General features: G+C 44.6%; 1 protein-coding gene across 2 annotated transcripts in view; it reads left to right on the top strand.

The window, feature by feature from the left end:
- Window positions 1-15683, top strand: part of EFCAB6 (EF-hand calcium binding domain 6) — a 43062-nt gene that overhangs the window by 3781 nt on the left and 23598 nt on the right. The window contains exons 2-14 of one of the 2 annotated variants that reach the window (XM_032949211.2): window positions 2136-2365; window positions 3606-3832; window positions 4376-4467; window positions 4973-5039; window positions 5984-6120; window positions 6376-6494; window positions 7469-7626; window positions 9975-10123; window positions 11719-11829; window positions 11960-12080; window positions 13077-13247; window positions 13642-13716; window positions 14587-14747. In XM_032949211.2, coding sequence (XP_032805102.2) covers window positions 2140-2365; window positions 3606-3832; window positions 4376-4467; window positions 4973-5039; window positions 5984-6120; window positions 6376-6494; window positions 7469-7626; window positions 9975-10123; window positions 11719-11829; window positions 11960-12080; window positions 13077-13247; window positions 13642-13716; window positions 14587-14747 — 1814 coding nt within the window. In that variant the 5' untranslated portion in view covers window positions 2136-2139. Of the gene's footprint in view, window positions 1-2135; window positions 2366-3605; window positions 3833-4375; window positions 4468-4972; window positions 5040-5983; window positions 6121-6375; window positions 6495-7468; window positions 7627-9974; window positions 10124-11718; window positions 11830-11959; window positions 12081-13076; window positions 13248-13641; window positions 13717-14586; window positions 14748-15683 lie in introns of those variants that run through there. The other variant, XM_032949212.2, reaches the window with a different exon arrangement.

Below are 15683 nucleotides of genomic sequence, written 5' to 3'. Positions count from 1 at the left end.
TTTCCATCACTTTTTAACTCGAGCAAAAAATATATATACGTATAAGTGCGTTTAATGTCAGATAATTTCGTGTTGCTATTTTTAAATGTTCGTTTATGGTACTGATTTTAATGTAGCGTTTCATATTGTCACACGCTGAAATGGAATGTGTTTGTTATAACAAGGCCGCCCCCAGATAACTTTATAAAGAAAGAAAATGTTCGGCGCATTTGATTTCCTGTTACGTTTTAATCGTTTAAAAATACAACTTACCTTCAACCCATTATTTTAAACACAACAGTTTGTAATAGTGTAGTCATAGGAATTAATGTAATGGATATACTGGCGCCCGTCTTAGAAATGTGGAATTTCCACCACTGGCTCCGATTTGCCCACGAATGTGAGTTGAGCACCGCTCCCCGTAGCTCATCTTAACAGGGGCACATTTCGGCTTGACTTTTTGTTGTAAATGATGAAAGAAATTGACAAAATGAAATGCGATGAGTGATTCTGTTATGGGCAGTACTCAATTCTCAGCACGCTTCGTATTCTGACACTGACAAATTTCTAATTTCCCGTTATCAATGGCTATGTTATAATGAAATGTCGCATTGAAATACTGCAGCTGTTATATGCGCACGTATACAATTCAACAAACGTTATTGACAAAGACTATGCAACGCATGGGTGATTTTATGCCTCATAAAACCTGTTACCATTAAATATGTATGCGGGTAATGACTAACGTGTGGGTGGAGCGGTGGCGCAGTTGTTAACCTCAGGTCCCGAGTTCAATTCCCGGCCATGACTAACATCAGTGGCGAGTGGTGTCACCCTCTGCTCCACCAACCCGCTTGACCGACACAATTTGAGGGGAGGCTCTCATCGAGCAGTGGATTTACAAAGAGGCTATAAATAATAGATACACCAATTTATCAAAATGGGAATGTTTATGTATACTGGAGGAATCCGATGAGCTATCCAGCTATTTTCCACAGATGTCCAGTAGGTCGAGAATTGAAAATAGAACAATATACACTTAAGTAATTATTTTTTTGTAAAATTCGTATTAAGCCCTATATCAGGGTCTCTTATACACCACGTCAGATTTTCCCACATCAACATTCACGCGAATGAATGCTGCTGGTTCCATTGCGCCTTGTAGCGCTGTTTTTGTTTACCAGCACAATGCCAATGGAAACACGACCAATGCTTCCGTTACCTGCTTGGCACGCCGGGGAGTGCGTGGCGTCAAGTTACCAACAGAGTTGTTGCCTTGGCAGTCCCCTGGGTGGGCAAACAACGTTCTTCATACAGAAGGAGGGGGATAATGACCCCAATTCAAAGAACGCCTGGGGGGAGGGGGGGGGCGTTACCCTGTGAAGACAAAGATCCCCCGTATAGCCTTAACAGGCCTGTTGGGGAAAGTGCTGCTGTACACGAGGGGGTGGGTGGCCAGCACCACGCCCGACCGCATTATCTCCCCAGTGCCAATGTTTACACACCGTACCGGGTACTCATTTGAGGCCGAGTCGACCTCGAGGAGGCCCAGAACCGGTTTAGATAATCGTCACTTGCCTTGGCCACGAGAGGGAACGAAGTCGGGTCGCCGGGTTTGTAACCGCGACGCCACGCTGTGCTCCACCACCTCCCAACGCACACACACTGCAAACCCCAACAGCACGACCTGGAAACTTAGAGAGAAGGACCGTCAATGGTAATTCATCGATACATACATTAAAATACATATCTTGGCATTTTATTACATTTTAAAAGGAGATTAAGTTTCATGCTCCGAGTACGGGATTGAGAGAAGAGTATGAATATAATGTATATTATTTTACATTGCAAAGCAATGGGTTCTCCATAAGTGTGTTTATTTTAAACAAAATGAAGTGGCCAGCATCTAATCTGAAATAGCTGTGGCTTACCTGTTATTGTAACGTTGCGGAGCTGCATGGTGGCAGCCGAGGGCAGTGCAACAAAATCCATTGTGCTGTAATAAATCCATCAATGACCAGCAGGATGAAGTATGGTCAAATTAACCGCCTGACCCACAAGTCATTGGGGAAGGCCTCATCCAGCAGTAGGTTGACAAGAGGGCTGCACATGTACACGCAGAGCATCATGTTAGAAGTGTGTGTGTGAACCCACAGAACGATGCCGACGTCCATGCCCCGACAAGACAGCAGCCTGGCGACTCTCCGGCCCGTGTCCCGGGGCGTCGTCTTCTCCGTTCGCCCCGGGTCGCGCAGGGATGCCCCGCTGGGACGGAGCAGCTCGTCCACAGTGCACATGGAGCAGCTGTACCCGGCCAACAAGGGGGCGCCGTGTCGCATCAATGGTCTTGATGCCCAAGTCACATCGCCCGTAGCCTCCAAAGAATGTGAGCCCTTGACCAGCTGCAGGTCACCTTCATAGTGTGACAATAACAATGCACAGCCTTTTGCCAATCTGCTGCTGGATTAAGGCCTCCCCACGTGGCCGTAGGTCGTAGGGGTTGTTCGATTGTACTTCACCATGCTGGTCCAGTACAGGTTGGTGATGGGGCCATCCAGGTTTAGTTGAAACCTCGCTCGCCGCTGATGTCAGCCGTGGCCAGGTTCGACAACAACGTAACGTAACGATTATTTGAATATGGGCAGCATACTTTTAATATTCCTGAAAAAGTTTAAAACATCTTTAATCTGAAATAGTATGGATATATAAAACTACAATTATCTAACCTTCGTCAAGGAAAATGTATTTTAAAAATAATAACTGGCTTTATTGAAGCAAGTAATTGATATCCTTTTTCTCATCTGACCTATATTCTCTTCAATGTAGTATACTGTAAGACCTTACGAGAGTGTATATGTTGTATATGGCATATGTATACAGCGAATTATCCAGACGAACCTACCAGTTTTGTTAAATTTGTATTTGTTTATTTTAAAGGGTAGTTTTTCTTGTCCCCCCACCGCCTACCAGAAGTGATGTCTAATAATTATCATATTGACATTTTCTTTAAAAAATATTGCCACAGATGATGAGGAAATTCCGATGTCAACGTTTCAGAATCAGTGCATGACAAGCATGAAATAATAATTTCATGATAAGGGATCACTGTCATTTACTATGTTTGTGGTGGCAGATAAAAATACACGTCTTGATTTTGTTTTTACGTGCAGTATATTAATTTACAGAGGTTATGTACACTTGTCCCATGACCAAATCACCCAGAATGGTCTTCAACTTGTCAAATCTTGGAAGCTAAGCAGATTTTGAGCCTGGATACATCTAAGATGGGTGACCACCATGCACAAACCCGTTCTCATCGGGCTTATGGGGTTACGTCTTGGGTAGTATGGGAGCAGCACAGTTAAATCCATTGTGCGACTGTACATCTATGCTCCCTGTCTTTACCAATCTATACTGACCAGTGTGGTAAGGTATGATGGCCTCCCCACAGTGTGGTGAAGCTCGAAATCCAGCAGTGGATTGACAAAAGTGCTTTGCATGTATATATGTTGAACTACTTTCGCACCGTTTGTAGCCGACCGTGCTAATCGTACTTAGCAGCGCTCTTGTTTCACTGCATAATCTTCGAAGCATTGAAAAAAACCCAGCTTTCGGCACTTTCACAGCCCTGACGCCATCCGTGGCCTTGTCACCAAAGCCCGCGCTTTCAGCGAGCGAGGTGGCGGAGCTTGTGCGGCACGGCGTGGAGGAGAGGACGGAGCAGCTGGTGCGTGCGTTTCGGGCGCTGGACCCGGGCCGGGCTGGCACAGTGAGCCACGGAGAGCTCCGTCGCGTGCTGGATCTCTTTGTCCTGCCACTGACCGACCCTCAGTTTGGCGCGCTGCTTGTGATGGTATGCATCTCTTCCTTAACTGGACATTGGTGAAAAGAGCTTCATAGCTCATCGGATTTCTCCAGGATAAATAAATATTTTGATTTTGATGTAGCTCCCGAAGCAGCCTTGCCTTGCTTGTGTTTTTTTTCCTATATTTTCTATGGCATGGTGTCATGAGTTGAAGTATCAGAATGGGAACTCTGGTAAACCAATGCAAACCTGTGTGTTAGGGAGTGGCGCATGGAAGAAGATTTCACAGAACTTCTCGGATACCTTCCAGTTGCCTTTTATATCCACACACAATAGGGGTGAATTTTACACGTGTCCTCCTACAGAGACAAAAAAAAATTCAGAACAGTAAACTAATATTTCTAATTCCCAGAGTTGGAATTTTTGCCTTATTAAGTGATAAACTTTCCTTTCTGATGATAAAAAAGACTTGATAAAAAAGCATTAAAATACAAGCAGGTTCACGGATCTTTACTTGAAATGCATCCCTTGTTGATATAAAGGTTTTAGTCTTTGATGAAGTGGTGAGATTTGTGTTTGTGTGTTATTCAGGTACCAGCAGGGAGGAATGGGAATATACCTTATCTGCAGTTTTTAGAACACTTTCTAGGTCAGCCTACAAGGCCCAGCACAGCATCATCTCGGTGAGTCTCTACCAGCTCCCTGTGATCACAGAGTAACCCTTAATACATAAAAACCATGAAGTAAATGAAAGATGATTCCAGTTCCTTTGACATCTCATTACATTTTAGATCAAAGTATATAATTTTGGGAATCCATCTCAGCCCCATTACGATGAGACATGTTACAATGTCAACAAGTCTGTTACGCTGGGAGGGCACTTTTGGCCCACTATTACGTCTGGTTTTTAACAAACAATTCATTTAACGATTGTACTGGTCGGCTGGTGTGAGCCTGTGTCACAGCCAAAGCTGATTTGTAAAATGGTATTCAGTAATAAAATGTTACTTCTATGCATTGGACCGTCATTTCTGGGTAAACAACTTTTCCACTCAGTTTGTTTCATGAACTTAAAAAAAAAAATGATGTTCACAATTGAAAGTGCCCCGGCTGACGTTTGACCGCATGCGTGCGTGCAATTGATTTTTAAAAAAAATATATCCTCACGCCATTTTGTTTTTTTATTAGGCAAAAATCAACGCCACCGGCAGGCCGTGGGATAAATGAGGAAACTGACCTGTTGCTGCGGAAAAAGGTAAGGTCACAGCTATCCGATTTCACGCTACCATAGACATAAATGGCGTGCACCATTACTGTCAAAATAAATTACACAGACAAGACACAACAATGCTCACTCCTGGACACGGCCCTAAATAAAAATGATCTCGCTGCCTCAGTGATTTTGCCTGGAATAAAAGCCTCTGCGCTCGAACACTGACCTTTTAAAGTATAAAAGCACAACTTTAAAAGAAAACTATTGTGCACAGCATTGCTACCAGTAAGCATTGCTAATCAATGTTACAGCAAGTAAATTCACAGCGCTTGGCAACTGAAAAGAGCTGATGAGGCTGGCGTACGTTCTTACCAACAATCGATTCGTCGCCATTCTACATTTACTGCAGCTGCTTTGAGATTTGTTTTGGCAACTGACCCTAGTTGCTATAGGCTCACGAGAGGCGGATTAACTCTCCGAAGCAAACATGAAAAACGTATTGGTTGAGGATGAAGCATTTACAGAAGTAGTGTTTGCAGGCTTCTAATAGCAACAGCCTGGTTGTGGGTGTGGTATAAGTGGGAGCCTTGGAAAGTATAGATGATGTTCATGTGCCTAGTCCACGAAAGGTTAAGCATTGTATGAATATAAAGCTTGACTGCTGTTATCTTTATTTGCCTTTGCAAAAAAAACATCTTAAAAACCCTTCTGCACAAGCTCAGAGGGGAGATTTTGAAGTGGGCATGACAACAACGAGGTTCAGCTTGTCTGTAGTTCATCAGTCTAGTTTATTTTATAAATGTCCCGTCAGAATTCTCGCAGTATGCCATAATTTTAATACAAAATAAAACATTTTAAAATATGTTTTTAAAGTGACAACTTGTCTGCATGGAGACCTTTTTTTTGCTCGCCGTGAGTGCAACCTCTTGACACAATTCTCAAAAACCCTCGTGTGGCTGCTGCTGCTGGTCGTCGTCATCACTCAGCTGGGCAGGGACCTGAAGGGCGTGGTGCGTACCTTCCGCCTCTTCGACTACAACGGCGATGGGCGCGTGCAGCGGCACGAGCTCCGGGGCGTCCTCGAGAGCCACGGAGCTCGTCTCTCAGAAAGCCAGTTCAGCAAGTAGGGAGGCACTGGGGGTGCATCTCGTGCTGGTCACTTCACCCTCTCATATATGGGATATGAGGGGGTGGCTCCTTTTAATTCACTACCGACAGTCTTTTGATTCCACTGACTTTAACTACACAATTTGTATAATTTATATGTCGGTTATATCAAAATATAAATTAATGGAATGTACAAATTATATATATATTTTTTGGCTTTGTATTTTTATGTACACGTTCAATGGGACAAGGTGATTTTCTTTGTGTTCAGGCTGTGGGCTCGCCACGATGTGCACCAGGGTGGCACGGTGGCGTACCAGGAGTTCCTGGAGTCCCTGGGGCTTTCGCAGGAGAGTCAGTGGCACCCGGAGCCGGACACCGTCCAGTTGTGTATGCTTCATGCACGTCACCGATGGGAACACACGCAGCCGTTTGGCACGCAATCTCCGGTCATCCTCGCAGCGGCTTTTGACTAGCCATCGAACAAAGACGGTTACTACATTGCGCGTGGCCGTCTTGAATGCTCTTCCAATATTCGGAAGCCACTGGAGCTATGCACTTTTAAATCTAGATTGAATACTAATTTCTTTAGAACTGCTTTTTGTGTTGAGCTTGTTGTACTTCCCCGCACCTCTTATTAGCATGGTTGGCTATGTACGATGCGAAAGAAGTCCAACATACATACATGTGTACATTCACCAGCTTGTCATTCTAGTGAGCTGGAAAAACGTGTTGTGTAGACGACGCGTTGTGAATTGCTCGCGTGAGCGTCGACCCGGAGATACATTGCTCGGGGCTTGTCAGCAGCATGGTTGAGTTCAAATGTTACATATGTTTACGTGCATTCAAAAGTTGTATCTTCTGTATGTATATATGTTGAACTTCTTTTGCACCGTACATAGCCAACCGTGCTAATTGGCGGTGCGGGGAAAGGACAAAAAACTAAACACAAAAAGCAGTTCTGATGACCATATGAAATATACGAAATAAGTGTCAAAGGCTACTGCAGAGCTACATTGTCAGAAGAGGGCAGTACCGCAACATCCATTGTACCATAGCATGGATCCAACGGCTCTGCTCCCTGCATTCACCAACCTACACTGACCAGCATGGTGAAGTATGGTCAAATAACCCCCATCAACCACTTAGCATGGAGAGGCCCTCATCTAGAAGTGTATTGACACAAGGGCTGTACATGTATATACTTTGTGCATGTAATACTACCGTTTATATGTACGTGATACCAATGAAGTAAAACCATTGTTGCCAGTGAACAGCTAAACTGCTGGCGCTTGTTAATGCGCATAAAGACGAGGAGGCCCAGGCAGCGTGACTTGAACACGTTTGACCCCTGCCGTCAGCAGTACTCAACTGGGAAGCGGTGCGGAGGGACGCTGCGGAGGAGAGGAAGCAGCTGGGGAGCCGGTGCGATGAACGGGGATACATGGGGCAGGCGGGCGATGCCAAGGAGGCTGAGCCAGAAGCCAGCCCGGAGGAGCTGCAGGCAGCTTTCCGGAAGAAGGTGGGCATAAATGGGTTTTTAAAATTTTGGTTCCATTCAGTTGTTTTTTTTCCCCCCTTCACTTAATTTGTGTGCTCAAGAGTCACAGAGGTTCACTTCGGAATGGGCGTCGATTTTGCTCTTTGAGAGAATCCTGCACCACTGGGCTGGGAGCCTACTGAGCCATTGCGTAGTAATAATAATAATGCACAGTCCTTGGTCAACCCACTGGTGGATGAACATCTGCCTATGCCATTTCGGTTATGCGGGATGTTTGACCGTACTTCATAATGCTGGTTTGTTGAAGGGGGTTGCTCAGGACTGGTTACAAAATTGCTCGGCATTGCTGCTAGCCATTGCCGACAGTCAAACCCAGGTCACTGGTTTCGTAGTGCAGTGTTGCTGCTGAAGAGGGCAGAGAAGGCACTTCAAGGATGTCCTCAAGGCCAACGTGAAGAAGTGCACCATTGACACCAACTCACGGGAGATCCTTGCCCAGCATTACTTCAGATGGAGACAGAGTATATTTCAAGGATCCAAACATTTTGAAATTCAAGGGTGGAAACAGGAAAAGGAAAAGCGGAAACGGCAGAAACGGCACGCTGCAGCCCAACTTCCTAATCCAGTTCCACACCACCACTCTTTCTGGACACGTGTATCCGAGCTACGGCAAAATCTGTCATCCAAGATCAGTCTCTTCGGCCATCTTCGGACCCACAGATTATCTAACTTGTCTATCTTCGATTGCAAGGGATAGCCTTCTGATGATGCTGCTGATCACTGCCCCACTGCCGTTGTGTAATACTGTACTTGATAAATAGGCCAGGGAAAGAGACTAATCAGGATGAAAGCCTTTCTGATGTCCGTTACAGGCTTACAACTATAAATAGAAGAACTATTAATAGGTTCGCCAAGGAGAGTTTAATCTCTAAAATGTATATAATGTTAATTGGTGTAGGCTACAAATATTTTCCGTGATCAATCTACTGCTGGATGACAGCCTCCCCAGGTTTTCGTCATCTCTCACGGTCTCGCAATGCAGAAAACCATCAAGCACCTGTACATCGGCTGATTTCATTGCTCAATCATGGGCGAGTTCTCTCCTTTGGTGGTCTTTCCTATAGTAAGTCTCGACCTCTGTCCATATGATAAATATCAAGCGAAAGCTCTTAGCAGAAGAAGGAGACAAGCAATATTTTGTATGTGGGAGATCGTACTTTATAATGTTGTGATTTGGATTGTATAATTAATGTAAAAGATGGCACTCGTTTGGGACTCCAATCGTCTATATCCATTAAGAAGCAACACAAAGTCAGCATACATCAAAACAGCACTGTTTTACAAGTGCATGGGAAATAGATTGCAGTCTAAATATAGTATCCACTGAGTCTGCAGTCCAAAGGATAGTGTGTAATTTTTTTCAAGCACTGCAATCACTAATATCACTACATGTGCTATCTCTGAAGGGACAGTGATTCATTTCACTGTGATATTAATGCAATTGCTGTAGGTAGCTTTGCAATATGTCTCCTTCTTGCTGCCTTTATAATATGAATCCCATATTTCTGCCTGTTGATTATGGTATCTTACTTAAATACCAATCACAGTTATTGTTCTATAACATCACACTTGCTCACTGTCTATGACAAACTTACAGAAGTCTTGTAATTCCACAGTATGCAAACGTGAATGACGTTACCAACGTGACTTCGCACACTGCACTTCTTGGAGGCCACTAGGGCCTTGCAACACACGCCGTAGTAGTCCTCCATATATTTCTGTCATAGACGACCAGTTTTTGTTGCGTCTATGGGACGCAGCGGTGGCGAGATGTTAACTCTCTTGCCTGGTATACAGGAGGCTGTGGGTTCAATCCTGACCCCGATGCATGCTGTATATTTAGAGTTTGCATGTTCTGCCCATGGTCGCTTGGATCTTCTCCGGGTCCTCTGGTTTTTTTCTTCCACAATTCGAAACATGCGTTTATAGTATGTGGCTGCTATAAATTTCCACACGATAAGCCACTTTGTTGAGCGATCATTTGTGGCCAGGTCGCTTCTGAAAAAGAGCTATATAGCTCAGTGGGCCTTACCTGGTAAAATAAGAAATTGTAGTAGTAGTAGTCCTCTTCTGTCCAGTGCCTCCAGAATGGCACCTTCAGTCCACCTTTTAAGCAGATGTTCTCTGCCGTTGTAGCCTTCAGCTATCGTTGCCGATGCTTTCTCTGAAAGTCCGTGAGATGGCATTCTTCTAAAGTGCTCATCTACATAGGAAGGAATGCACCACTCATCTCGCACTCATGTGGACGAGCGACCTTAGGCCCAAAGCGAGCCTTGCTGAACGTTGGCTCTGTACGTCTCGTGGTGCAGGTGTGCGAAAACTACGGCAACCTCCAGCGGGCGTTCCGTGCGTTCGACGGCTCGGGTTCCGGCACCCTGGCGGTGGAGGATTTTGTGTCGGTGCTGCGCAGCTTTACGCTCCCGCTGGCACCGGAGGCCATGCTGCGTGTCCTCACCCAGTAAGTGACCGCCGCCGCTGGTGGTAATTCCAAACACTGAAATTTGAACCTGCCGGAAATTAATGGCTGCACGGCGCTGACCCTTAATCAGCAATGTGAGTATGGTCCGAGTTGGGTGCGGTTGGCAGGTCTCCCTCCACCCCATTCTCATCAAAGTATGACACCGTATGGCCCATTGTCAATCCACAGCTGGGTAAGGGCCGACCCATGCGAGGCCACTGCAGGGCTACGTGGTGGACAGGTTATTTCACAATACCCCACCATGTTGGTTGGTGTGGTGTATGTGAAGGCGGGGAGCATAGATGTGGGAGCAGATGCGCTTCTGCGGACGTTTGAAATGCTCTTAGTATATTAAGGAAGCTCCTGAAGCTTGCACTTTTACATCTAGATTGAAAACTCATTTCTTTAGAACTGCTTTTTTTGTTTAGTTTGTTGTCCTTCCCCTGCACCTCCGATTCGCACGGTTGGATACGTACAGTGCGAAAGAAGTTCAACATACAGCAGAGAAGTATTCTACAGTACATCAATAGATTTTTCTGCACTGTCCTCTGCTGCTCACCAAGTAACCCCGCAGTGGTCTATAATAATCTGCACGGTGTTCACTCTTTCAAGTAGTATCTAGGCTAAACCGTGATGAGCTTCTGAGATTTGATGAATTTTGCGTATATTCCGAGTGGTTTGGTTAATGGATGCAATGCCTAGGTTGAATTGGTCATCGGCCTATTCCCTATTCACCTCTTCTTTTAGCTCTTCGATGTTAGCTCTGGCCCCCTGTGCGATGTAAAGTTTGTTCTGTTGTGACATGTTGACCTAGGTCACCCTTGTGAAAGGGATTTGCAGTCTCAAAGGGTTCTCAGCTGCTTAAAATAAAGACAACTGAACTGAACTCGCTGCCTGCCCAGACTTGGCACTCATCAATGAAGTGTTCCCTTCTACCACCCACTTAGCAATGTCATTGTAGTCAAGCAGTTGTTAATGTTGAGATACTGTGAGCTTGTACATAGCTGCATGGCAGAGTCTTTGTGTTATTGCTTGAAATGGCAACTTTATACCTGAATCATCAGTAAAGATCTTCACTGTGCTTAGCTTGACATATCTTTCAATACACTTGCTTGGATTTATTTAATGGTCAGTGTAAAATGACAACTTTTCAGACTCCAAAAAAGTTACTTATCTTCGGATGCAGCTGCAGTTGCATTTAGATGCTATGTACATGTATAATAACCCTATTGTCACTCCACTGCTGGACGAGGAACTTGCAACGACATACAGGTGATAGAGGTGATTTGGCCATACTTTATTGTGCTGGATAGTGGTGGATGGTGAAGGTGGGGAGCATAGATTTGGGAGGATGGAAGTACTCTACAGCAATTGAATTTGCGTCACTGTCCTTTAATGCCGACCACGTAGACCCACAGCAGCCTATAACACCTGTTTAATGTACGGTGGTCGCGTATTCAATCACTAAGCTCAACCCTGCTTAACTTCTGAAATCTAATGAATTCATGTGCGTTCTGGGTGATTTTTATCATCGGCTGAGATGCTACGTGTGTTTTGTGCACACCGACTGCATATTAATTTACCCTCTCTCACAGGCTTGGCATCAAGGCCACTGGAAAGGTTCCCTGGGAGCTGTTTTTGGCCAAATTTCCGAATCCTCAATCGATCGGCAATGGCCAAACGCTGCCCATGAGATCCAGCCACAGGTGAGGCCACATTGTTTGGCATTTCGTTTATCGCTTGCTGTTATATATATTCAAAATATAGATTAATGTCGTTAGTAATGCATTCAACTGCACGGCACTGGAGTTTTGACAAGTGTCTGTGTGTTGGCAGGGTGAACCCTTTTCGTGGCGCCGACGAGTCTACCTCTGCCAGTGAGGTCCTGGCGAGACTGCGGAAGCATATTCTAGAGTGCTACCCATCTCTCAAGGAGGCCTTCCTTGCCCTGGACATTGTATGTCCTTGTGCCTGCCCGATCTGAACCTTTCCTTTACTGCCACTTGCATTGGTGTCGCGGTGGCGAGATGTTCACTACCTCGCTTGGTATACAGGAGGTCGTGGGTTCCATCCCAACCCTGACGCCTGTACAGTAAATTTGGAGTTTGCATGTGCTTCCTGTGCTCTCGTGGATTTTTCTCCGGGTCCTTTGATGTTTCCCTCCATATTTAGAATCAACATGCGTTGATTCTATATACTATAATTTCCACGCGATAAGCCACTTTGTTGAGCTATCATGGGTGGCTAGGTTGCTTCTGAAAACAAATCTATATATAGCTCACTGGGCCTTACCTGGTAAAAAAAATTGTTTGATAAATAGTTGAGTAGTAAAGAACACAATGTTGTAACAATAGCAAGTAATAGCTGCGATATGTACAGTTGTAGTAAAGCATTCACCAATGTGCACGACTGTAAAAATATGTAGGGCAATTACATAAAAGCACTTACCCACTTATGTGACTTCCATTGCAATTTGCTTCATTTTTATAAAATGTATTATAAAACTGATAGGGACCTGAGACATTTTCAGGGCCATGAGTCAATGAAAATTATAAATGGCGAAATAACAATGTTAAGGCAGCAACAGTCAACGTATTTTTGTTAACGAGGAGCTGAGATTTAAACTTGCTTTGCATCTGTCAGTCTAGTGTCCTTTAAGACAGTACTTAATTGTCAATGTATTCAAAAACTCCACAACTGTCTCACCGCTTCTGCTAATGTAAAAAATGCGATTTTAATTTAACACGAATTCCAGCACTAATTCATCATGCACACACACACATGTAAACTTCGATTTAAAGCTTTCGTGACTGCAATGATTCATCTTCTTTGGTTCTTTCGGTAAAGTCACGTAGAATGAGAATAAAATAATAATAAATTGATTTATTATTTTATTCTCATTCTACGTGACTTTACCGAAAGAACCAAAGAACATGTAAACTTGTGTAAACAGAACCGGCAAGGACGGGTGACACGTCAGGAGTTGCGACGACTGGTTGAGGGGTTTGGGTTCCGCATGGGCGACGGTCACTTCCGGGAGCTCATGCTGCTGCTGGACCCAGGCCACTCGGGGTTCGTGGACTACACGGACTTCTTGTGTCTGTTCGAGCCTCGAGAGACCCTGGTGGGTCTGTGTATCCACACACCAATTGTTAAGATCCCCCATGTAGCCTTAACCGACTGTCGGGGCAAGTGCTGTTAGCGAGCACCTATGAAGGCCGGAACGGCACACGATGGGGTGGGTGGCCAGCACCACGGCCGACCACCTTTGTCTCCCCAGTGGCGATGTTTAAACACCGCACCAGGTATTCATTTGAGGCTGAGTCGACCTAGGACCAGTTAAGATAATAGTCACTGGTGTTGGTCGTGAGTGGTAATTGAACCCGGGTTGCTACATTCATAGCGCAGTGTGCTAACCGCTACACTACCGCTCCCCACACCACACACAATCTCCGTAAATATTTCGGGCTTTCGATTGAAGTTGCTTTTGTTGTGTGTTGTTGCTGTGTGTTGTGCAGGATGCTCACAAGTGGTTAAATAGCACTCACCGAGTTAATGGACATAAGACAACTGACATTCTAACCTGGAAGGCGGTAAGTTCTGAGATGTTGTGGAGAGCACTTGATGCCTGTCAGTCTTGCGACGTCCGAAGAAACCCATGCCTTCCTTTTGTTTAACCTCACTATGTCCTGTTAAATGTCCCAAATGTAGAATTGGCCAGACGGTTTGGGGGATTAACACCATATAGCACTATGCTCACACTGCTATTGATTCTCTGTCAGAATTAAAGATTCTATCATCCTTGATTAGACTAGTTTCAAGTTAAGTGAGTTTGATGGTGTCTGCCCAGTCACTGTTGACTATTAAAAAAGCACATCATGTTACATTTGGCTTGTTAATTCATTTGTAATTAGGCTAATTCCAGCTCTTAGAATTAGAAAATTCAATTTGGTTGACATGCAATAAACACTCTTTTCTGGGTGTAAAATGTGTTGCCTCGAGTACAGATTAAAAGGTGTATTGTGAAGAGACTTCCAATTCCAGGACCATTCTCTGACTCAGGATGTCACACCGCTCGCTGTGCAAAACGTTTTATTCTAGAATGTGTGTTCCGGATGGAAACATGCCACCGATGACACAGTCGGAATATAATTGAGTAGGATAAAAACAAATGTTAACACTTCTAAGAATGTGCAACAATACCACAAAAAGTGTGCTGCCTCCGGGCTCTGGAGACCACCTGGAGAAGATTCCAGGCCACGTGTTGACCAACAAGTGGAGACTCTGACCTTTTGAAGCTATTAACAATACATTTGTTATCATGTTACAGTGGTTTTATCTGTTCTTTTCCCATTAAAAACGATAGTCCCATATAAGTGTAAAAAAATATTAAGCACCCTGTACATTGTAAATGAATTTGTCGCAAATTCTGAAAAGAGTATTTAACTGGCTTGTGATGACAGGCGGAGGAAATTCTCCGCGACAAGCTGACGGAGCGCTGGAAGGACGTGTGCGAGGCTTTTGACTCCTGTGATCAGGACGCCGACGGCTTCATCACCCAGGACAACCTGCGTGCTATCCTCCGCAGATTCGGACCTTCGCTGTCCGACGAACACTTTAACAAGTACGATGAATTTGTGTTATCTCCTGAAAAACATTGATGATTGTGAAATAGGTTCTTTTCAGTACCATCGAGTGCTTTGATTAACCCGGCATGGTGGCGTTTGCCTGTAGTTTCAGCACTTTGGATGCCATCGTTGCTCGTGTATCCTGCTGCTGTCCCGGCCATATCTAGTGCCACACTCAACTCTATAAACAGCTACCCTCGTTACTTTGCGTCCATACTTGTTGCTCGATTTGCCATTACACCTGCTAATGAAACAGCTCATAGACACTTCTACACTCCATCATTGTATCCTTTTAAACCCTATCTTTGTCCCATTACTTCACCAGCACTCCTTCCAAACTTCATTCTGCTCTTAAAAATAACACCATCTGCGAGCTACTGCTATTCGTTCAAGGTTCGCCGCTCTTCATCCTTTCACAGAAAATACTTGTGCAAACTATTAATTCTACTTTTCTTATTTCTGGGTGGTATTGAGCTTCATCCTGGCCCAAATGAAAAGAACTCGTATAATTCTGTAGATTTTTCTGGCAGGAAAGGTGTTGGTGTTCTACATGTCAACATCAGAGGGCTTGTGAGTAAATTAAGTCAACTAAAACTAGAAGTGGCAAATCTTGACCCAGACATTTTTTGCCTAACAGAAACATTTCTCACTCCTGCCGTCAATAACTTGCAGATTGCGATTGACAACTACAACCTTTTTCGGCTTGACCGATGATCTAAAGGAGGTAGAATTGCCATCTATGTTCGTAATACTATTGCATGTTCACTAGCTCACTCCTTGTTTAAAAAATGTTGCTTTGAAGGTCTGGCTCTCAGAATAAGTCTCCCAAATTATCAACAGATATTGGTAGTGTGCTGCTATCGACCGCCTAGTGGGAAGGATGTTGAAGCTGCATCTGCACTGAGAGAGCTTTGTGGGGGCCTCCCTAAAGG

This window comes from Petromyzon marinus, chromosome 7, assembly GCF_048934315.1.
Source record: "Petromyzon marinus isolate PM22_M1 ecotype Great Lakes invasive population chromosome 7, UKy_Petmar_22M1.pri1.0, whole genome shotgun sequence".
NCBI lineage: Eukaryota > Metazoa > Chordata > Hyperoartia > Petromyzontiformes > Petromyzontidae > Petromyzon > Petromyzon marinus.
Note: the sequence above shows the minus strand (reverse complement) of the source record. Positions and strands in the feature narration are given on the sequence as shown.